This window comes from Protomyctophum parallelum (genome assembly GCF_964188405.1).
Source record: "Protomyctophum parallelum genome assembly, chromosome: 2".
Lineage (NCBI taxonomy): Eukaryota > Metazoa > Chordata > Actinopteri > Myctophiformes > Myctophidae > Protomyctophum > Protomyctophum parallelum.
The window spans coordinates 24,000,146-24,024,075 of record NC_139699.1 but is presented as its reverse complement, the minus strand read 5'-3'; the positions used below and the strand labels follow the sequence as shown (position 1 = coordinate 24,024,075).

The 23,930-nt window shown below is 43.5% G+C and overlaps 1 protein-coding gene across 1 annotated transcript in view; it reads right to left on the bottom strand.

Annotated features, from left to right (window-relative positions):
- Positions 1-4,746: 4,746 nt before the first annotated feature.
- prtga (protogenin homolog a (Gallus gallus)) overlaps positions 4,747-23,930 on the bottom strand; it is a gene marked incomplete at both ends in the record, with an annotated part of 52,503 nt that continues 33,319 nt past the window's right edge. The window contains 10 exons of the mRNA XM_083759247.1: positions 4,747-5,157; positions 5,816-5,923; positions 6,503-6,647; positions 7,040-7,163; positions 7,727-7,888; positions 11,228-11,398; positions 12,749-12,876; positions 15,215-15,401; positions 15,589-15,684; positions 22,203-22,391. Of these exons, the coding sequence (XP_083615373.1) occupies positions 4,747-5,157; positions 5,816-5,923; positions 6,503-6,647; positions 7,040-7,163; positions 7,727-7,888; positions 11,228-11,398; positions 12,749-12,876; positions 15,215-15,401; positions 15,589-15,684; positions 22,203-22,391 (1,721 nt within the window). The remainder of the gene's footprint in view (positions 5,158-5,815; positions 5,924-6,502; positions 6,648-7,039; positions 7,164-7,726; positions 7,889-11,227; positions 11,399-12,748; positions 12,877-15,214; positions 15,402-15,588; positions 15,685-22,202; positions 22,392-23,930) is intronic.

Genomic DNA, 23,930 nt, shown 5'->3' with positions numbered 1-23,930 from the left:
AAAATTCCTTCAAAGAAGTAGACCTAGGCTATTCTGATTTCTCAACAGAAAAGCAAACCACCACAATGGCGACTATAGTTATATTGAGAATAAATATGCAAAACGTGGTATCATATTAAAACACAACGGCAGAGGTGTTGCTATTTCTCTAGTTTTTTTTTATTGAACCATGGAAATCAACCATTTTCATAATTAACAACTGTATAAAATTGTCTATTTGTACGTTAAACATTTTTTGGCAGGAAACATTGTTGTAAATGCAATTATTATTTTTGTTAAAAGACAAAGACAAACAAATAGTATACCAAAACATCTGAAACCATAATAATTACAAAAAGGTACATTCATTTTTTTCTTTTCAAGGCTTATGTGCTCGCTTTCACTGAGAGGTATAGAGCAGCGTTGGGTTCCCCTGAGTTTAAACTGTAAAGCCGGAGTTAAATACTTCATTCCACACGCCCTGACGGTTGTCGCACAACGGAAAGTTGCAGAGCTACAAGCTCACAATGTCACAGCGCTGCTATTTTCTGGTGCGCGACAACAAAGTAGATAATCTAACTTTGTAAATGACCCACACTGACTGCTCCACCTGCTGTGCAGCTGAAGCCACAATGAACACATTTATAAAAACCGCAACGTTACTGCAGAAAGGAGACCGTGAGCATGTCAAATCAAACACACTAAACCCTACACTTTATCCTTTTCAATTCACATCTGCTCAAAACAGCAGAAAACACTGTTCCAGCAGAAAAAGGAAAAGAACAATACGTTTCACCGATGTCCATCTCACAAACATTCATGCTGACCTTATATTGTTATCAGCATCTAACATCATCATCATAATAATAAAACAAAAAGGTAGAATAATAACCTGAGGTAGTGGGTAACTTCACAGACTGTATTAAAGTCTTATTTTCAACATCTAAAAAACAAGATGTGTATGTAACTATTAACCAGAATGAACGGCTACAGCTGACAGCTCCACTAGGGGTCAGTATAGCAACAACCCAACAACAGACATAACCTGATATTGTTCACAATCAAAGAGTTTTGATTGAACATTTGAACACAAATCTATTAGCACAAAAATATGTTATTCTGAGTTTGTGGATTGGGAATTCGTAAGCATTAATCCTAGTGGGGTGTTGCCTGCCTTTCGCTGTGGAATATTTTGGATTATTTATGTTGTATTTGACTATTTACCAACATTGGATTGCAGTTGGAATACCAAACAAATCTTTATGCAACTGGAATACAAAAAAGAAAAGAAAAGCTTGACACAGTTTCAGACATTTTTTGTGTCAAACATTCTAATATTTTAGGAATCAATTTCAACCCAGAAGTTACATTATTGGTAAATTACAAATGATTTGGTAAATAAAGTACAAGCTCAGTGTTATACCATTTCCATCTGGGCTTGTTGGTTGTCTAGCAAAAAGCACACAAAGTTGTAATCAAATGATAGGTATAGTTTGAGGACATTGAAAATGACAAAGTAATACACAAAGATAGAATGCATTTTTAGACTGAGCTCTTGCCAATACACAACGGTGACCTCAACAATCTTTGGTTTATATTGTTTGCTTGTCAAAATAAAGTTAATGTTGATTGTGTCTCCTGCATATGGTCATCCTAATAGATAGGAATCCTCTGATTGAATCATATCACATCATCAAATACAAAAAACATATGCATCCCTTCACTTGTTATCATTTGCTGTCCTGATAAACAAATTTGAAATGTTGACTGAGATCTAACATTTATATGAACTTAGATATTGTATAGTGAAGCAGGAATGTAAGATGAGTAGGCCTATAGTTTTGCACAGGATAAATAATGTATTTATTTGAATTGAAATAAGTCTCTTTTTCCTTTGTTGATGGATGTCAATTTTAAATATTATTTTAGGACAACAAAATAATAAGTTAACAGATGCATACTTTTTTCTTTGCACATGACACTGTTGCACCACAGGTTGATAATCCCATATAATATAATTTATAGAACTGCATATAATTTTCACCTACAATGTACAGACTCCTGTGTGCAACAGCAACCCTCCTTAAGGACGTCTACATTAGGATAATATGATTTAGTGCGCATTGGAACTGATTATAATTGTCACTGTACGTAGAAATCCCGCGGGCACTTTGAGTTTTTAACACGCAATCCAAACTCTTGGATGAGTTATACTGTGGTTGCGCGCCGCATTGCGCAACCCGTAAAATGACCTCGCTACAAGCTCACAACGTTGTGTGAACTGCACAGCCATGGCGCGCAACCCGAAGTATAAATCAGGCATTTTCATTCACAGGACAACAGCACACAATGTGCAAGGCATCGCTCGAGAAGCAGCACCTCAGCTGATCTCACAAAGACTGCAATTCTTCTTTGGTCTAACACATAAACATAAACACTTATTCTTTTTACATTTTAGCCCGGAGATCAGCTGAGCATAAAAAATAAAATTAAAAAAAAGCATAAAAACTGAAGCAAAACAATTATTTTGGAGTCACCGCTGCACATTGGCTGATAATACAAAACTAACTTGCCAGACAAGTGCTAATTTATTTTTTTCGTCTATTCTACAGTAAAGCATCGACTACTTGGAACAAAAGGAACTAGAATGTGTGTACTCGGTGGTACAAAAATCTGTCAACAAAAATATAGATCTTCTTGGAGGCAAAGGTTTTTGCGGTGTTCATTCAATTCTCCACTTTCATATCTGATTAATAAACACTTCCATTGCTTTTCAACAATCATACTTCATAAAGTCTTGCATCCTCATGTGAAGGAGTTGTCCCTCAGAAATACTTTGGTTTCAGCGCCCGAGGGATTCCTTTTCCACATTAAAGGCCAATTCTAAAGCTTTAAGGTTGTAGCTGTACCGACATGTCAATACAAGCACTTTTGGTATTTTTCTTTTTCTCTCGTGAATAAAAAGGAAGAAATCAACAAACCAAAGCATATCGTACAACTAGACATTATTCCAGCTAGTAACTACACTAAATTAAAAATAGTCCACCTCTGAAACCCAATGTATACTTAGCTGCGTGACAGTGTCGCACACCACAAATGTTCGATCTAGAAGCTCACAGATGCAATGCGTTGTGGACTTACATACATCGGCTATTTTGTGCACCCGACCCAGGCACGCAAATACATTTAAATCGGATTTATAGTGGACATCACAAGCTTCTGCAACAACTGGCATAAAGTTGCAGAAATACATTCATTATTCATATCATATTCATCTGTTAGGCAATCTCTCTCTACAATAGTTTAGTACTGACAACATACCCTGTGAAGTTCACCATGTAGCATTTTACATGGCTTTTCCGACGTACTAAACCTTGTTCCCTGAGTTTAGGAAAATAATAAGACAATAAAATATTCTTTTGTTTAAAACGAGGTAGTATAAAACAGGAATTGGCAGGGGCAACTGCGCATAATAAAAAGGGGGGAAAGCAGACATTCAACATTTTCAGACACCATTAATCGATAATGGATCAAATGAAATGTGTGATAATACTGGGCTGGATAAATAAAGGTCAGCAACATAATGAGGAGGTGATAATGTGCATTCTATGTCACTCAGAAGAGTGTACAGTACACTCCCAGAGTTACGAGGGGTGTGTGCATTCTATGTCACTCAGAAGAGTGTACACTCCCAGAGTTACGAGGGGTGCTTGAAATGAAAACATTTTGAAAATCACTGATCTAAACATCCAATGCTTCTTGGATAAACCCGATAAACCGGTGCGTCAGGAATAAACCATACGAAAAGTGACAACTCCACATCAAAAACTATTCATATAGTTGATGCCTCCTTTATACAGGTTGATGCCCTTAATTCGCGGTTCAGAATAAAATATTTTGCTTTATCGTTGCGATAACACCACAATCTACTATTGTTCTGCCAATTTGGGAATTTTCTTGAAAGTTTTCGTTAATATTGACCTATAATGACATGCCCGGAATGGGGCATGTCATTAAAGTGGTTAATCGTATGTCACAGCGCCCCGCTCATAATCCTTCAATTCACAACAAAACATAAGGAAAAAACTAAACAAAAGAAAAAAAAATGGGGATGACTCTAACTTAGCTCGTTAGAAAAAGTCATCAGGAAGTATCAAAGGTCACGTGACTGAAGCATCCCGTCACATGACGCAGGTATAAGTAGTTATTAAATACATTAGTGTATGTTTACCAAGAGGTAAATCGAGGTAGATATCCAACAACCCCCCCCCCCCTCTCTCTCCTTTTGCTCCAGTGATAAACTCTTAAATAATGTCAGAAACGTAGCAGTCACTTTTCACATTTTTGACAATCTTTTTGGACACATTCATGGTGGGTGAGAATTCTTTTCTTGCGAAAACATACACACAAATAAATGAGAAAATACAAATGACATTCAACAACGAAAAGGAGACGGTAGAAGAAAACGCTTTCAAATGCTGGCCTGGAGGTTAATTCATAATGCCATACGCTTGCCAAAAAGAGCAGATCTACAACGTAGAACTGTTTCCTTTTTGGCAAGCAACACCGGTATAATATGGAGTATAAATTTGTCTCGAGTATAGTACTTGAGGGTTTCTCTCTGTCACACACACGGACACATGCACGCACGCGTGCACACACACACACACACACACACACACACACACACACACACACACACACACACACACATACTGTACACAAAAAAGACAATAGAAAGTGCAGACTAGGAGCAGTTTTGGAGCTTCACAAGGCTTCGACCCGTTCAGTGGTCACAGCCACCTTCAGCTCCAGGTGACGTTGTTGCTCGGCCATCTTGCCGTCTCGTCTGCGCTCTCGGCCGGGTGGGCCGACGTCTTCTGACCCACCGCTCCCCATCTCCACTTCTTCCTCCTCCTCCTCCTCCTCTGCTCCCAGGGACGCGGGCCGACTGCCGCGGCCACAGGACAGGTTGGTCATCTCTGTCTCGTCGTGAGAGAAGCGTCCCGAGTCGCCCGTCTCATGGCTGCCCTCGCTGTTGGACGAGCCCTCCGTGTCTCCCAGCAGGACGCGCATGGTGCTGGGCTCGTTGGGAGACGCCCCCGGCAGCTCGTCTTCGTAACACAGCACGGTGGTGCCCGCCTCGTATGAGTGGACGAGGGGTCTACTCCTCTGAATCTGATGATAGGTTCATGATTAGGTACTTAAAACCCCAAATCGCATCGAGAGTTGTTTGGCTACATCTAGCTGCTACAGACACGTCCGGAACAACATCCGGTCCGTCTGTAAAAGTGCTCTGTTGCTATAAATCGACTGGGCGCTATAATTGAATGGATTAAATAACCCCGGGCAATTAAGGTGTTAACAGGTGTGTTAAATTGAGGCGTGCAAAGAGCCATGGAGCTGTGGCCACTTTTCCACCAAAATAACTTTGGTTCTAGATTATTGGAACCGTGGTGCTTTCACCCCGTGGTGCTTTCACAGAACCGGCGGCCATGTTTTGGTTCCAGTTCGAACCAACTGTTTGGGTTCTGAACCAATTCATTTTCAATGGAAACTCGGAACCGGTTCAATATTAGGCGGGAAAGAAATACCACTTCTCGCCACTATTACGCCTCATTGTCTGTGGGCGTGGTCACACTAAGTCACTACAGTGTCACTACCGTTCTATGATCACTGTTAATAGATGTTGCCAGAGTGTGTTGCTGACACAGATATGTCTCCAACAAAGATTTCCTCCCTATTTGTCTGTCTGACAAATACCCTTTAATGTTGGGAACATGACTGGCTTCAGTGACCATGGGGGAAAGGAATATGTTGAAGAAGTCAGACATACCTGTTCGTCAGTCTTCTCTTCATCGCTGAAAGAAAACCATTTCTTCTTTCTCTTCTCAGTGTTGGCCTGCACTGGTCCCAGATTATTAATCATCAGATTTGTTCCACCCTAGAAGTACAAAAATATAGTATTGTACACTACAGTCAAATGTAAATTTCTCTATGATTTGGAAGCTACATGTTTCCTTTCTCTTGCTGTCAGATATATAGTAGGTCTATTGGGCTGCCACTATTGATCAATTGATTGATTGTTAGCAATTATTAAATCATTACTTGTTCAGTTAAATGAAGAATCGATTAGTATGATTAATTACTTAAGTTCTGTTTTGGACTTTTGGACTGAATTGCCGTACAACAGTGTCACACATAGCGTGAGCTTCTATATCTGCCTTTTTACTCATCTGTAAAAAGTGCCTCTTGAAGGCAGCATTCAAGAGAATAGCCTTTTCCAAACTCTCCTGAACTTGATTGCAGAATGTTATGTTTAAAGAATTGTCCTCTGTGTAGAAATCCATGCCGTACGCCGCATCTCCAGAAAACTTTACTGGATATTATAATGAAGCATTTCCTGAGTGAAAGGCTTCATTATACTCTGCTGAGTGCACCGGAAATAGCTGAATCATTCCGTCCGAAAGTGCCCATTTAGACATTTCAGCCCTATTCATCGACATTCTCTGCTGATCAGTACCTTGGCATCGATGTAGTGCTGATTGCTCATCATGGGCACGGTGACATCAGCGCCGTCAGACGCCCCCTCCGAGCCCAGCTGATTGGCGTCCGGCGCGGACAACGTGCTTCCTGCCTCACGGTACGCCTTAATGGCCGACAGTTTCCTGAAAGAGAACAAGTCAGATGTCATGTATAGTCTGTAGCACGTATAAACACATACGTACTCCACTATACATTCATACAGTACAGTCTGTAGCACGTCTAAACACATACGTACTCCACTATACATTCATACAGTACAGTCTGTAGCACGTCTAAACACATACGTACTCCACTATACATTCATACAGTACAGTCTGTAGCACGTATAAACACATACGTACTCCACTATACATTCATACAGTACAGTCTGTAGCACGTCTAAACACATACGTACTCCACTATACATTCATAGAGTATAGTCTGTAGCACGTCTAACAGTCCACTTGTGGTGCCGTTATAGTAAGGCAAAAATGAGAAGAATGAGAAGAAGAAATTCTATGTACAGAATGAGTACCTGTGTTTGCCTCTACAGACGAGGATGAAGGCACAGATGATGATGCAGGTCAGAGCGATGCACACCCCCACTATGATGCCTGTCATGGACCGCTGGTCCAGGTGGTAGAAGCCATCGGAGAACGCTGCAAAGTCAAATTAAAGTATGGGTTGTCTAGGACCCTATTTGTATCAAGGCCCATTTTTTATTGGCCATTTGAGCCACGGACCACCATTTGATGAGATGTAGCCTCTCAGACCCAAAACTTTGAATATTTTGTTGTTATTGGATATGATTTTGTCCACAATTCCATGCTGTATTGATGCGGTACCATAGGAGAAATAATAGGCAAACATTGATCAAAATAACAATTATTCTATACATTCTCTAATTGTGTGGACTTTAAGTAGTGTAAGTGTGTAAATTAATTAATGCTGATGTTTAACAATAATTTAACTCTTGAGAACGTAAAACGAAACCAAATGGACCCGTACAGGTCCATTTGGTTTCATTTGACACTCTCAAGAGTTAAAGATCTATAAGTGGTCAGATCTACAGTATAATGGTTATCAACTCTCCATCATTTAGCGGGGGACCACCTGGAACCCCCTCAAGGACCACTGGTTGAAAGATAATCTGAATCAACACTGGACCCCAATCGGGGGTCGGGCTCAACACATCCCCACTGACCTGGTGCATGTGCAGAACCACGTCCATGTCTGGGGATGGAAGACGAACCAGCCTCCATTCTGGGCGGCAGCTCCACCGCGTGACTGAACGGCCCATCTCCCATTTCATTGGACGCAGACACCTTCACCAGGTACACTTGCTCCGGCTGCAGGTTCTCCAGGAGGGCCATGGTGATACTCCCTGCCAAAGCACAAGTTTTAAATGTTGTTTAAGAGCTCAGTGTAAGCACAGTATACAGTCCAATCCGTCAGGAGAAACAGTCAAGTGGAAAAGGGAGTTGTGCAGGCGAGGTGAGAAACCCTGGAAGGGCTTACTTACTCTTTGAGACACACATACAGTACGGGTATTTCGGGTATTTCCGCCATTATTGTTTAGGGCTAAAGAACATTGGAATTGCATTACGGAACCTATACATTTGGGATATATCCCTTAACCCTTATCCCTAAACTAATTTGCCATTTTATATTATTTTATAAAACCATTTAAAATAGTTCAATAGACAATCCACAATGTCTCGAAGTAGATCGGTTAGTTGAACTACTTTAAAATGTTTTTCAAAATAGTAAAAAATGGCAATTTTTGAAAAAATGGCGTTTAGGATAAGTGTTAAGGGTGGCGCAAGATGGAGCCCAAAATGTTTTTTCTTTGTCCTACAGCAACACTATGGTCCAGTACTGTAGTGTTGGGAACTGCAAAAACAGCAGCAACATAAAAAGGGGACGCCCAAATGGACCTTTTCCTTGTTCCCCAAGGCTCTTCAAAGTAGTCAGCTGACATTTAAAAATCACACGCATGTGAAGTGAGTGGTGCAACTCCGTGTGGGGGTTCCCAGTGTGTGTGTGGGGGTGGGGGGGTTCCAGACCCACAGGAACGCACCCAGGGTGCCGGCCCTGTTCCGGCGAGCCGCCCCGCGTCCGAAACGGTAGAGAAATGACAGTTACCATGTGGGGGTCCCCGCCGGGGTGGGGGGAGTTCCAGACCCCCAGGGGTCCGGGCTGGTTCCGGCGAGCCGCCCCACATCCGAAACGGTTGAGAAATGACAGAGTTACCGTGTGCCGGTCCCTCTACTGTACCCTCTACTGTACTGTCACACCCAAAATCATATACAGTTAATATGTGCGTGTGTTTGTGTGTGTGTTAGGTTGCGGTGGTGAAAAACAACCATTCTGTTTTCGTGCTCATACCCAGGCAGGCACCCACCCAGCCAGCCAGCCAGCCAGCCACCCACACACACACATAGCTCCGTAAGGGAGTGGTTGCACCACTCAAAAAAACTGAAAAGTCGATTAAACAACAATTTATTAAACTAAACTAACAAGGAATTTTCACCTAAAACCAAGACTTTTGTCGACTTTAGAATATAGACACATCTTTTAAATTATCTGATGCACTTGTATGACTACTGGAAAAAAGTTTTTCAACTGGTGGTCTGCGGACCCCTGGTGGTCCATGGCGGTATTGCAGGTGGTCCCTACCCTCACCTCACCAGTCTCTCCACCTCTGAGGAAAGCCTGGTCTCTGTTTCAAAAGTCTGTATGATCCGGTCGGGAGCGGATGATATCGTTACGTTATGTTGTAGTATTGTTTCGACAGTCGATAGGCAGGAACAATCTGTCAGGAACTTCCTTTTTCCTCAAACCAGAAGAATAACAATAAAAGTTCTCGTAGCCTGTAGCTTTTATTGAGAAAAATCGGTTTGAGGGAAAAATAAGTTCTGTTTGATTGTTCCTGCCTGTCGACTACAAAACAATACTACAACATGACGTAACGATATCATCCGCTCCCGACTGGATCATATACCCTAAATTAAATGGTGCCCAGGCTACCCTTGCATTCAGAAAAGCATACAGGACAGGTATTTTTGAGTGGTGCAACCACTCCAAGGAACAACAATGTCCCTATGTCCTAACCTATATGACTACCGGTATGTCCCGATGTTTAGAGTACCAGTAGGGGCGCTGTTGTGCTAGAAACAGAGAGAGAGAGTTGCACTGTTGCCTGCTAGAGAGAGAGAGAGAGAGAGGTGTCTGCTAATTCCCCCACACAGTAACTCTAATTTCTCGACCGTTTCGGACGCGGGGCGGCTCGCCGGAACCGGGCTGGCACCCTGGGCGCGTTCCTGTGGGTCTGGAAGTTCCGGGGATCCACCGGGGGCCCCACACAGAGTTGCACCACTCAGTTCACACGGGTGTAATTCTTTTAAGCACTTTTCTCTTTTAACTTCTATTTACTACTCAAGGTTTTTGTTTGCATGTGAATAATGTCTAGTGTAGAAAAAAGGCTTTTGTAAATAGTTGATGCATTCAAATGTGGCTGTATCCAACAACAATGTTGCGCTTCTTGCCAAATTATATCCCATGTAATGCTCTTTACTGGCAATACATCCAAATCCACAGTAACTATTCAAGTAACTATTAACTACATTTTCAAATAATTGCAGTGGAGTAAAAACAATATTTTCCTCTGAGATGCAGTTGTAGAATGAGTAAATGTACTGAAAATGGGAAATACTCCAGCACAGTAAAAGTGTACATTAAGTACAGTACTCAATGTACTTTCCACCACTGTACGGGGGTACCAACAAGGTTGGAGGAGGGTCTATTTGTGTCCACGTTCTCAGGCTAGCTATAGAGGAGGAGGAGGTCAGGGTTCAGAGCTATACACATACCCCCTCCCCCCCAGCTGTAACTGTCAGGGGCCCCGGCCGCGTTGATTTAAAGTGATGGGGGGGGGGGGGGGGGGGCTCAGGGCAGGGGGCAGAGGGGCTTTGTGAACAGCTTTTTTGAACACTTTTGACCCCCTTCGCCAGTGGTGGCGAGGAGGAAAGCCAGGGGTGTCTTGCGCTTCCTGGGGTCATCTGTTCTTCATAAGACGAGCCCCATGAATCTGGGTCCCGGTAGACCAGAGACCACCAAGCCTGTTATGTACAAGGCCGCTTTGGAATCAGAAGGTTTCTGGTTGGATTGACTTCCATATGAACTTAACCCATTTTGACCTGAGATCAGATTCTAAAAATGTCTTCTGCGTTCTGACAGTTTTCTGAAAAAGCTATGTTTCTATGTCAGTCGTTTAAAAAATAACAGTCCTACAGCTTGTAGATCTGCTATTTTTCAATAGCTAAAGCATAACATAATGCTAACACCAAAAGGGGTTCCTGCCCAGAATGGGTTATTTTTTTTTAAATATTTTAGAATATATTACACATTATGTGCATTGAGGTACTTAGTGGCAGCATGCACAATACATTTGGAGAGGTCACACTGGTGACGAATAGGCCAATCAGATGCTTTCTTTTCTGCTCGTATTAATTGTAAGCCGCCCCATAATGAGGAAGATAACAGCGGAGTGTGAGGCCATGTTGTCTAACAGCAAGCACACAACACACAGAATGAATGTCAAATACACTAATGCGTTTGGCAGGATGAAATGACTTATTGATTTCCAATTGGCCGTTAGTCTGGGACTGGGGGGTGTTTGTGTGTGTGTGTGTGTGTGTGTGTCTCTGTGTGTGTGTCGTACCTTCTCTCTGCAACACCGTCCACTGGCCCGCCACCCAGGCCGTCCTGGAGGCGTACAGGATGGTGTAGTGTGTCACGGCGATGTTGGCCTCGTCCGGATGCTTCCAGGACACCAGCGCCGTGTCCGCCTCGATGAGGGTCACTTTCACATTGGAGGGTGGGTGGGTCGGAGCTGGGATTGGGGTGGGGCAGATGGAACGAGACAGTTAAGAGCTGCAGACTCACTCACAATGTTCCGCCGTAATCTGAAGACTCTACCTACCATAGCCCATAGCACTTGACCTAGCCTTGATGACCATGCAGTGTTCTCATGCAAAGGTTAAAATGTAATTCAGTTATGTAGACAGATGCTAGGTTCATTTGTTGACCTGGCATCCTACAGTTTCAATGTACAGATTATTTATTCTTTCTTTTGATATTATTTGCGACTGCAGGTCGCATTTACTATGAAATCGAGCATTTCCCGTCAGATCCCTGATGTCATCAATATTAAGCCCATATATGGAGATCCCTGATGTCATCAATATTGGCCAGCAACTCTACATCTGACCTCAAACCCTTAGATCTCCATATATGGAGCTGACCTGTTCTGACATTCCATATGTTGATCCTTCCCCATCCATCCTTCCGCTTCGATGTCTCCCTTTTGACTGATAGCTGTCCATTTAAACTCTAGCCGGGCCTGTCCCAAAGTTATTAGTGCAGCCGCACCCGGAAGCCGGCGAAACCTAGTTCTCAAAAGTCCCAAAGGCCCGGCCCTACCTGGGCCCTCATCAAACCCTGTACTCGCAAGACACTGCCCCTGCTTAGATCTCCATATATGGAGCTGACCTGTTCTGACATTCCATATATTGATCTCCATGATCAAACCCTGTATACTCAAGACATGCTCCATATACAGTATAGCCAGTACAGAATTAATTCCATATGTTGATCTGACCCCCCCATGCCAAAACGCCAGCGCTCGTCCAGCAGTCTGCTGTCACCCAGGCGGATGTGTGCACACTTCTCACCCTTTAGGGCGTCTTACTGGTATTCTTTAGACTGATGCTAGGTGCTTGGTTTACCTCTGATCCTAGTTTCCTGAGGCACTACACTGTCTCTCATAAATAAGTAATATAAAACATGTGTTTTGCAAAAATCGGCCTCATACTGGGGAATTCAGTGTGTGCACATCGACCGGGCCAACAGTACCGGAGATTAGCTGTATGCAGACGGACGGATGGAGTGCAAAACATACTCTCTCCCCATGCCTTCGGCCTGGTGCAGACAATAGAGGGTATGCGTGTGTAATCATCATCATACCCGGATGTGATGCGGGAAAGCCTACTGAGTGGCTAAAAAAACTACTTTCTGGCCTTGTCAGCCCATACATTCAAACAGAAAAGTCCTATCTGATTGCATTAAACAACGTTAAACTCACTTTGACACTCGATTTGCCACTGAATTTGCGTGCATAGTGCATACCCTCTATAATGCATGATGATATGAGATGAGTGTGTGTGTGTTAACTTGTCCCTACCTTCAGGGAAAGTGGTCTCGTAAACGACGGGGCTCCAGGGACTGGCCAGCTGGTCGAGGTGCAGGCGGATGGCGAACTCATACTTGGTGTTGGGTTCCAGGTCCTGAACCATCAGGCTCTGCTCGTTGCTGCAACAAACAGCAAAGACAAGCACAAAAACATTACCACAAGTCACCAGCAGATGGAGTAGTAGAGCTGCAAAGAGACCCGACATAATTATTGGTCACCACCACCATGTGGAAAGTGACTAAGTACATTTACTTAAGTACTGTACTTGAGGTATATATATATTTTTAAACAATATGTTTATTGTTTTTTTTGTTTTTTCAGAAATATACAACGACAAAAACAGACACTGCTGACATTTTTTCACAGGAGCGAAAAGGAACAATAAAACAGAAAAAAAAGAAAGAAAAACAACCAACAACAACCGAAACATTTAGCAGAAGTCAATCCATAAGCAGATAAATGAGAGTAGGTCCACACAGGTAAGATGTATCAGTATCCCAGAGAGTCCATAAGATCACTACAGTTTATGAGGCATTTCCATTATCATTGCGGAGCATATTCAACACATCAACATTCGTTAAGAGTTGGGTGAAAGGTCCCCAGACCTCATCATACATTTCACTTGTTTTCTTCAAAATATAAGTTCCTTTCCACAACAACTGTTCATTTTCCTGAGCCATTGGCTCACTCGTGGTCTCTGAGTGTTTTTCCATGTTAGAGCAATTGTGTGCTTTGCTTGGAGTAGCGACATATCTATAAGAATTTGGTTATTCCTTGGTATAACCAGGGTTGCAGGGTACAACCCCAATATGCAGAGTTTTGGGTCCAATGGTATCCTTACATCTAGCATTCTATAAATTATTTGTAAGATCTCACTCCAAAATGCCACAATCTCTCTGCATTCCCACATAGCCTACATTGAAAAGGTGTGCCCTTTGACTGCTCACATTTGGCAGTAGTAAGCCATCTACTGAATTAAACATAGAGACGTATTCTACCGGGTCATTTCTTTCATTTTCGTTCAACAGCATTAAAGATGATTTAGTACTTTAGTACTTGTTCTTTACTTGAGTATTTCAGATATCCAATATACATTCACTTCTACTCAGATCTAAATATTGTACTTTTACTCCACTACATTTATTTGACACTTTATTCCAAAACATACATTACCCACTTCAGCCCTACGTATGTATATTTTGGCCCTTTGAAATGTGACGCATGAGATGATTCTGCATACAGAGTACTTTCAACTTTTGGTACTTTAAGTAAATTTTTATACCAATGCATTTTCAATTCCGGACTTTTGCTTGAGTATTTCTATATTGCAGTATTGATGCTTTTACTACTATAACAGTACAACATGTGAGTACTTTTTCACGAGTAAATTGTGTCCCAGTAACTTTCCACTGGGGCATTGTTAACCCCCTAGAGTAGAGACCCCCTGTAGTTGTAGAGAACCCCCTAGAGTAGAGACCCCCTGTAGTTGTAGAGAACCCCCTAGAGTAGACCCCCTGTAGTTGTAGAGAACTGGACTTGAGTTACAACTGTACTTTGACCACTTATTTTTCTGTCCACACCAAATCTCTTTTGCCAAAAAGAGCTGACAATGTATAGATTGTTTTGGATAATGTTCCCCCGAGAATATGGACGTCTATGTGGACGAGGAAAGACAGCTTATTCCACTGGCAGTAGAAGAGCCTTGATCTGTGATGATGGCCACATTCACTGTCTGACACCACCAATTATCTCAATTATATCAATGTTTACAATGTCCTTGGGGAGTTTTTGTTGTTGTTTTTTGTCTCTCTATATTTGCATAAAAGTGAAAATGTTACCCAAACTGTAGCCAATAATATGAACCATACAAAAATACCACCTCAAAAGGAAAAGCCTTTTTCATGCATTTGCAAAGCATGTACTTAAACACTGACTGGGGTCCCCCAGGGGTCTATACTTGTCCCCTCACATTTTTTCCCTCTGCACCAAAGCTCTAAAGATTATATATAGCCAAGTTAACACTGTCTCCCGCTGTGACACACTGTGAGCTTGTAGATTGGCCACAATGTTTGACATGCCCAGAATAGGGAAGCCAAGGTATTAACTCATTAAGACCTGGAACGCATCTGTGTCACCTTAGCTTTTAACCACTTTAACCATTATTTTAAACTTTAGCTGTGTAGCTCATAGCACGGCACAGAGTGCTGCTTGTAGATCTGCTAAAAAAAATCATGAAAATGTGGCACAAATCTTTTAACGTTTTGAACTCATATCTTTGCTTCTGGGGGGTCTCTGGAACAACATATTTTCAGATGGGGGTCCGGCAGCCGAATATACATTTGGGGTCGTCCTTGACATGAAATAGTTTTTGAGCACCACTGACATAGAAACACAGGTCATCATGACTTAGAAGACATTTTGTAGAATCTGGTCTCAGGTCTCAATAAAGTAACTCACGTTGGCAGGTAGAGCACGAGGGAAGCGTTCTGCAGGCCCACGGGGTTGCAGCGGACCGTGTAGTTGACCGTCTGGCTGGACGAGAAGGCCGGACGGCCCCAGTGCAGGAAGACAGAGGACGAGCTGTTGGCCTTGGAGTGGACGTGATGCGGTGGCGGAGGAGGCGGCACCAGGCGGTCTCTAACGGCTGAGGAGAGAGAGAGAGAGAGAGAGCGAGAGAGAGAGAGAGAGAGAGAGACGTTCAGGTTGTTGGAACAGATAGTTCTACTGCAATCAATCTTGTAATAAAACATTACACTGTTTAAAGGCTGTTTGCGCCAAGCACGATCACAAGCACAATGATAACTGCGTGCGTGCGTGCGAGTGGAACATACAGACGCATCCAGGGGTGCTGACGGTCTGGTCTGCTTGGTATCCATCTCCCATGAAGTTGTAGCCCAGGAGCTTAACGTGGTACTTCTTCCTCGGGTCTGTTGGTTCAGAGAGATAGAGAGAGACGGGACACACACACATGAATGGAGATCAAAACGACATCGCTTGAGGCATGGACAGACAGACAGCTACCTACAGTACTGTACATCCACCTCCATACTGACTGATTCATACAAAATGTGTGTTCTGGGTGAGGACCCCCCCCCCCCCCCCCTTTACCACGGGGGTTGAACCGGTTCACTTTTCCCCCTGCCTAATATTGAACCAGTTCAGAGCGTTTACACTGAAAATGAATTGGTTCAGAATCCTAAAAGAACTGGAACCAAAAAAATGGCCACCGGTTCCGTGAAAGCACCAAGGTTTCAAGAATCTAGAACCAACGTTATTTTGGTGAAAAAGGGTCCCGTGAGTGTACACATGGAACGGAATTATCGGAGTTAAATTAAGAATTTATACCGTGCACTTGCAGAGTGGAGTCCCAGAACTAATCAACCATATTGAATGGGAGCCTGTGGCCTAATGCATCTCGAGCCAGGGGTCATTGAAATCAAAAAATTGAATTAAATTGAAAATTGAAAAAGGTTTTAAAAAAAGCATCTAGAAAGGAAAAATAGCCGATCTACGACACGCCACGACCCGTCTGTGGGTGAGGGTGAGAGTCTCTGGTAATAACAGATGCTCGCGCAGCCCTGAGTGTGCTGGTCAGTTCAGACCGGGTCAGTCAGGGCTTTAGGACAGGCTGTGGTGGTGTTCCTCTCCGCTATCCATCACCCTCCTGTCACCCTGTCCTTTGGGGCTCTGGGACTGTCCGAGCTGCTGCCTGCCTGGCCACTGGGTCAGCGGTCACTCCTATTCAACTCTCCAGGTTAAACCTACGCCACAATGGCCCCTGGGAAAGGCAGAGCTGCTGGTCATCAGCGGTCACCACAATCAATGACCTTAGAGAGAGAGAGAGGCCCGAATCTGAACAAAAGCCGTTTGAACAAAGAAATGGCCATTTTATTTCTGAGATAGGGTTTTGACTCGGAATTTGCATGTGGGGTTGAGACGTAACAATATCTTCTCAGGTCAAAGAGTTAGTTTTTTTGTTTTGTTTTTTGTTTTACTGTAGGCTACAGCTTCACATGATGTGAGAGGAACATGATATAATGGGAGAAGTGTGTTAACTTATGCTATTATTTATTTTTAAATAGATGCAATGATAACAGAGCCTATGGATGGACTGTGTTTCCACATGTATGATCACAAGCATCACTATAGGAAATGTCCTGTTGTTAGTGAGACTCGTGGAAGCTTATAAAGCCTTAAGTTTGATTATTTTTCTTTTGCACTACGTACAGTAACATTTCATTCATATTTCCGTGTCGATTAGAAAAATGAAAAACAGCTTGCTAAAAGCCGACTGAAAGGGAAGCTGGAGCATGATTTAGCTGATTTTTTCTTTTCTTTTTTCATCTCTGGAACCCCAATCTAGTCTACTCTGCAAAATCCTCAAAGTGTTTATTTAACTCAGAGCGTATGGAACCGTGCCATTGTCGTGCACCGAAAACAGACAATCTGCAAGCGCAAGAATCTAGCTCCTCTACCATGCAGTAACCGCACGATGACTCTGAATCTACCATGACCATCTTAATATAGCCACATGACCTCTTATTATGAATCAGATATCGATCAGAACAACTTTAAGGTTTTAGTGTGGGAGTGGGGGCGGGAGGAGTCCACAGGGTGCGGGGGGTTGAGAGGAGATTAAGAAGGGTGGAGTTGACCCTCCTCCTCCACCATCCATAGAGCAGAGGAGTTTGAGAGTGGAGCCGGAGCGGGGCGATAGGTCAGGCCGAGATAAAACTCTCAAAGAATCTAAGGTCACGACGGGGTGTGAAATATGAGACAAGCCTCTTTGTTCGGCCGGGGGTTCCTCGTCTCTCGTACCTTCACACTTCATCACAGAACAGAACGCCACGACTTCAATGTTTCATTTTTTTTCATGTTGTTGAAAGCTTTTTATATTGGACAGGTCTCCCCTCCAACAAGAGGTCTTGTATCTCACACCTGTATGAATAAATATCGAATAAAAAAAAGTGTTCAACCAGTCGAACCCTATAGCGTCCCTATTGTGAGCTGGTAGTATAGAAGTGATTAGTGATTTCCAAATAGAAGTGATTGGATGTAGAGGGAGACAATGAGGGGGCCAATCATAGACCTCTGGGGGATTCCATTCAACTGACATATAGGCCGCTATAGGGTTTAAGTGGTCAAGGATGGACAGTCTTCTTTTGCCGTGTGGACCTTTTAAGATTCAGCTAAGGCTTCACCACAAGTTCCTGAGCTTGTTTCTTATGATATATGACACCTATGGACAACTCTCTCTCTCTCTCTCTCTCTCTCTCTCTGTCTCTCTCTCTCTCTCTCTCTTGCTGTCTCTCTCTCTGCACTCTGTGCCTTTCTTGCGCCATCGTGTTATTTTATTGCCCCAGGACGGAGGGGCAGATTCTGGACAATCCCCAGGGCTTTTGTCTTGTTTGTGGCTCGGTGTCGACCTCTAAAAGAAGAGGAGCAGTCAGAGGAAGAATCCCACACTCCTCCACCCACCTCCACCTCCACCACCTCCACCCGGCAGGACCAACATCAACACAATGGAGCTGCCGGCATTATGCAGCACACAGAGGGGCTTGGGAGCGAGGGAGGTTGTGACATCTGGGCCACGACCTTTGACATGGAATCTGGGCAAGCCAAATCCTGCAAAAGGAGGGGTTGTGGATGTGTGTGTGTGTGGGGGGGGGGGGTCTCCCTGAAGGGTGGAGGGATCAAGATGAGGAAGTGGATGCAAAACAGCGAAACAACAACAACCTGAATAAAATGCCCACTTAATAAGGTGATGATGCCATCCAAGGGTCCTGACAGGATACAGATGGAAGCAAATGGAACATAAAATCCTGAGGATTTTACTGTATATATTATGCTACCACATGAACAGAGAGCAATAATTTAACGGTGCTGTAAGTTGTTTTTATTGTTATCTATTTAAGTGTTAATTAGCGTTTTCGGGTCTAGGGTACCAATTTCATCCAATCAGGGAGGAGAGCTCGTACACGTTCAGGTCAGGATAAACAAGTGAAATTGGAAGTAATGAAACGGGACAAACAAAAAAAGATTGGATCTGAAATACTACAACGTTTTAAGCTGACAAATGGGTTCTCTCTCCTGATTGGATGAAATCGGTATCCCGACCGAAAAAAATAGTAAGTAGTGAAAATACCCGATCTACAAGATTGAATTGCAGATTTTAGATCTGCTATTTTCACTAGTTTGGGTCCCGGGCAAACGTCTAATTTATCTTTTGGGTCTTGAGCTAAAGGCCATTGGAGGTGTCCACCAAAAACACTAGTAGCCTATCTCAGGTTATTACTCATAGAGGCCACAAGCATGAGTCAGCAAAATAATAAAAACACATGTCACTGGTAGGTTTCTGAACAGTCCACAGCCCTCCTCTGAGACACAGAGTGAGTGGACAGGTTTCTGAACTGTCCACAGCCCTCCTCTGAGACACAGAGTGAGTGGACAGGTTTCTGAACTGTCCACAGCCCTCCTCTGAGACACAGAGTGAGTGGACAGGAACGGTGCCATCTTGCAATGAGCATCAGTGCATGAGGACCAATTATACGAAGGTAGGTTGAAAACGTTAAACGAGTGCTCCTTCAACGTGTTCCAGTATGCTGTCACATACATCATAAGGTACCAAGGTGGTCCGCACTGCTGTCTTTCCCAGAGGGGTAAATCACAGAGGCCTTTGCTCCCCCCATAAATTATCGCGGGCTGTATTAAAAGGGACATTTTTGAGCTGTCCGTGGTCACCTGACTTTTACAGCCCCCCATGCAGATCCTGTTGGCCTCTGAGGCTTTGTTCGGCACTGTGAAAGACCCCCAACCCCCTGGCCACAGCAAGCACTGCCTGAGCAGTGGCCATAAATGTCAACTCACGCACGTATGCACACACATACACACACACACACACACACACACACACACACACACACACACACCCTCACACACACACACACACACACACACACACACACACACACACACACACACACACACACACACACACACACACACACACACACACACACACACACACACACACACACACACACAATTCCTCTCTCTCTCTGTCTCTCTCTCACTCTCTCCTGTCACATACAGACCCTACAAAGGCTATACAAGGTGACAACGCAAAAACAAAACACAGAAAAGGTTCAGCTGTAGTTTTCACACCAGCAGCATGTTTGTTTGTGTGCGACGCCCTCCGTGCTGTATGGTGGCTGTTGTCACGTCCACTCGGCCATCCAGTTAAAGGACAACTTTAGTTTTTTTTCAACCAAGGTTCATGTTTTAGGTTGTTAGAGAAAGTAAAAGATGAGTGTTAATTTATTTTCATTTGCTGCTTTCTTTCTTTTTAGGGATTTTAGCTGTTTTTGACAGGGGGGCGGGGGCATTCAAGCATAGGGCTAAATATGTATTTTTTTACTAAATGTTATAGATATATATTTTTTATTATTTATTATAGTCTTACTAGACCCCAATAAATTACATCTGGCCACAAAAGATCACAGGATCTACTGCATGTGAACTGACATATTTAGGCTTCCTCACCAGTATACCTTCATATTCAGTAGATCCTGTGATCTTCCATTTGTACACCCCGTAAGGGTCCATTTGGGGTCCATTCCTAAATATCATTTAGCTGGGGACCCCCTGGAACTCTCTCAAGGTCTCCTAGGGGTCCCCGGACCCCACTTTGGGAAACACTGGGCTACAGCACATTTTGTGGAGAGAGAGAGAGTTGAGTTGTGTTTGACTCTTGGCTAATATACTACCTTTGTGTCCCTCCTGGCCAAACACAATGAGGCTCTTTGATGTGCTGTCCTGGCCTGGTCCTCTCCAGCAATGCTGCTCAAAGCAGCCATAAAACAACCTCATAAATCACACGTCACAATAAAGCAAGGCCTTTTTTTCTGTCCTCAGAAGCGCAGCTTGCACAGTGCTCTGTCAAAGAGGGGGAAAGTTAAAGGAATCCTTCCTTTTCCTTTCTCAACCTAGGAGGTATTTTGTCATGTCAATCCATGCTATAGGGGTTGATTGATTCATTCGTTGTAGATAGAAACCGTGAATGTCCATATTTCAAAAAAAAATAACGCAATAATGTACTGCCAGTGCCATGTGGGGTTTTATAAATAGTAGCTAATGAAAAAACACTTTCACTTTCAAATAAAATAAATATTTTTTTAAATAAAAACTAAAAGGGAGTTCTCGTTGTGATTGCTGACAATTTCTTTATTAGTATTATAAAATAATCATAAACTAGATCCATCGGAACATAGATTCTTCTTTTTCATGTCCTGAGAAGTAACAGGTTTGGAGATACAAGGCTTCCGTCCAACAGCATGCTGGTTCATACAAAGTTTGTCAAGAGAAAATGTGTAATTATTTTGTATCTTCCCTCTTTCTCAAATGTACCACCTGCAGTACCTCTGCGTACCCCTAGAGGAGTAGTAGAGCCGGTGCCAGCCAGGCAGCAGAAAGTAGAGGCTCTATTGACAGACAGTCAAAGTCGTGATTGATTAATTGGCTGTACGTGTCCTTTCACGAGTCCCAAACCGGGGGCTTCCTTTAGGCTTTAGAAAGAGAACCCACCCCCTCCTCTCCTTCTGCAGGATTTCAATGTCCGTCCAACAGCTGGTGGACAGGGCTGGACGGTAGAGAGGCTCCTTTTGGCCTGTGGGTCAGCTAGGACAGAGAGGAGAGGACAGAGGTCCCAGGCCAACTCACTGGACAACTGACCATCTGTGGCCTAAAGGGGGGAGGGGCAACCAGGTGGTCAGCAGCTGACTTGTAAATCAGTCAGATTTGTCAGTAGAGCGGCGGCGCGGCGCTATAGAGAGAGGAGCACTGTAGGAGCAGGAGGGGGTGAAAAGACTATCGCAGCGTTCCTCGCACGGGTGTGCTGATTTGTGAGCCTGAGACGAGTCCAGGTGTTGCTTGGTGGGACTTTACTGACGACCGGCCGCACACTACTGTCGCAAAAGGGTTTATGAATTATTAATTTGCGATAGTGAATTGTACAAAAACTAGTGGCTATTTTGATTCAAAACCACATACATTTGTACAAAAACTAGTGGCTATTTTGATTCAAAACCACATACATTTGTACAAAAACTAGTGGCTATTTCATTAAAAACAACATACATTTGTACAAAAACAAACAAAACATTTCTCTACTGTCGTTCAACCATGCCTGGAAAACATCCAAATACTGAACAGATACGTAGCATATTATTTGTTGACTAGAGATCATAACTGAGTCTATGCTTATTCCGATCTCACACTTGTAAGTCACTTTGGATTCCTACAAGCTCATAGCGCAGCACCGAGTGCCGCGCTATGAGCTTGTAGGTCTGCGATTCTTTTATAGCTAAAGTTTTACCAAAAGGGGTTCCCGCCCAGAATGGGTTAAAAGCGGTTAAGAAATAAAATAAAATATAAAACATAAACTCACCAAGGCCTCCAATGGTGTGAGTGTTATCGGCAGCCCTCAGCTGGATGGGCGCGTTCTCTTGCTGGCTCTCCTCGTGGTAGAACAGCCTGTAGCCCTGCACACTGGCAGAGTTCCCTGGGCTCAGTTTCCAGCGCACCACGATGGTGGTACAGTTCAGAGGCTCCAGCTGCAGTTCAGGAGCCAGAGGGACTGTTGTAGAGACACAAGAAGGATCACATTAGATTAGAGCACTGTTTCCCAAACAGTGGGTCGGGACTCATTTGTGGGTCACAGACTCACAGAGTCAAGTTTTTATGGGACAGCCATAGAGGGCAGTTAGTTGCGCCAGTCACTTTCACTTCCATTTTCCCCACTCGCAGACCGCCATTGTAAGAAATGGGATGCACACGCAGATCCGACACACCAAAGGTCCGACATGCGGAAACAACGGTCGGACATGCGGTCGAACATACGCTGCTCCCATGCTTGCGGTTATGGTTAGGTTAGGCTTTGAGGTAGGTTGTCGGTCTAATGACAGTTGGACCAATAGTATGTCGGAACTAAAGCCTGTACCAAATTGCTCCCGGTGTGCTGGTTGGTATACCTTGCATGGCTTCCGCCGCAATCGGTGTATGAATGTGTGTGAATGGGTGAATGTGATGCACAATCTATGTAAAGCGCCTTGGATAAAGGCACTATATAAATGCACCATTTACCATTTACCATTTGTACCCGTAATAAACGGCTTATGTTAGAATTATTCGGCAGAAACGTTACTCTCTATTTTTCCAGGAACCAGCCACAACAAAGTCCACCTATAACCTTCACTCCTACCTACATGTGGCAAGACTGCAAGCACTGTGAGCAAGTAGCCTGATTTATACCTTAGGTTAGGAGCATGATGGTGTTGCATGCAGTAAATAGCAGATAAACAAGCTCACAACGTGTCATGATTGTGACGTGTTCGTGTTGTGAGCTTGTCGTTCTTTAAAACCAATGACCAATGAAGAGCCCTTTCCTGTGCATATACATGGAGACGTCGAGAAAACAAGAGATAAAAAAAGAAAACAGAGATGGGAAAAAAATAAGAATCCTCCCCCATCGTCAACCCAACCCCCACCCCAAAGCCTCAGATGTTGGGTTCTGAACGGCCCTATTCTCCTGCGCTCCCGGAGGCCTGGGTCCCTCTTCTTTATGACCCATGACTGAAGCCATTCCAATGTTACTGACACTGCAGGCCAAAGGTCAGCGAGTAACAAAACGCAATGCCTTAACAAGATTATTAGAGCAAAAGCTCTTCTTCATGCGGGCATATCCTTAAAACTTAACCCATGTAGACCTGCATGAGGCCGGTTCTAAAAACCTAAGTTGTCCGATATTTATATTTTTGCAGAATATATATGTTGCTATATACTGTATAGCAACAAAAGTGGTTCCTGGATAAACAATTTGAATATTGAGGTTTTTCCAGAAAACAGCTTTAGATGGTCATTCTGGAGAGAGGGGTTCCATACGTTCCCCTAGGCTGGGGCCGTAACACAAGCACACATGTGCGTGCGCACACACACACACACACACACACACACACACACACACACACACACACACACAGACACACACACACACACACACACACACTCCTCATACATAACTCACACGTCCTGCTACATGCATCGTTAAAGTTGTCAAAATATATATATATAAAAGCAAAAAACAAAAACAAAAAACAAAAAAAGACTGGACAGTCTC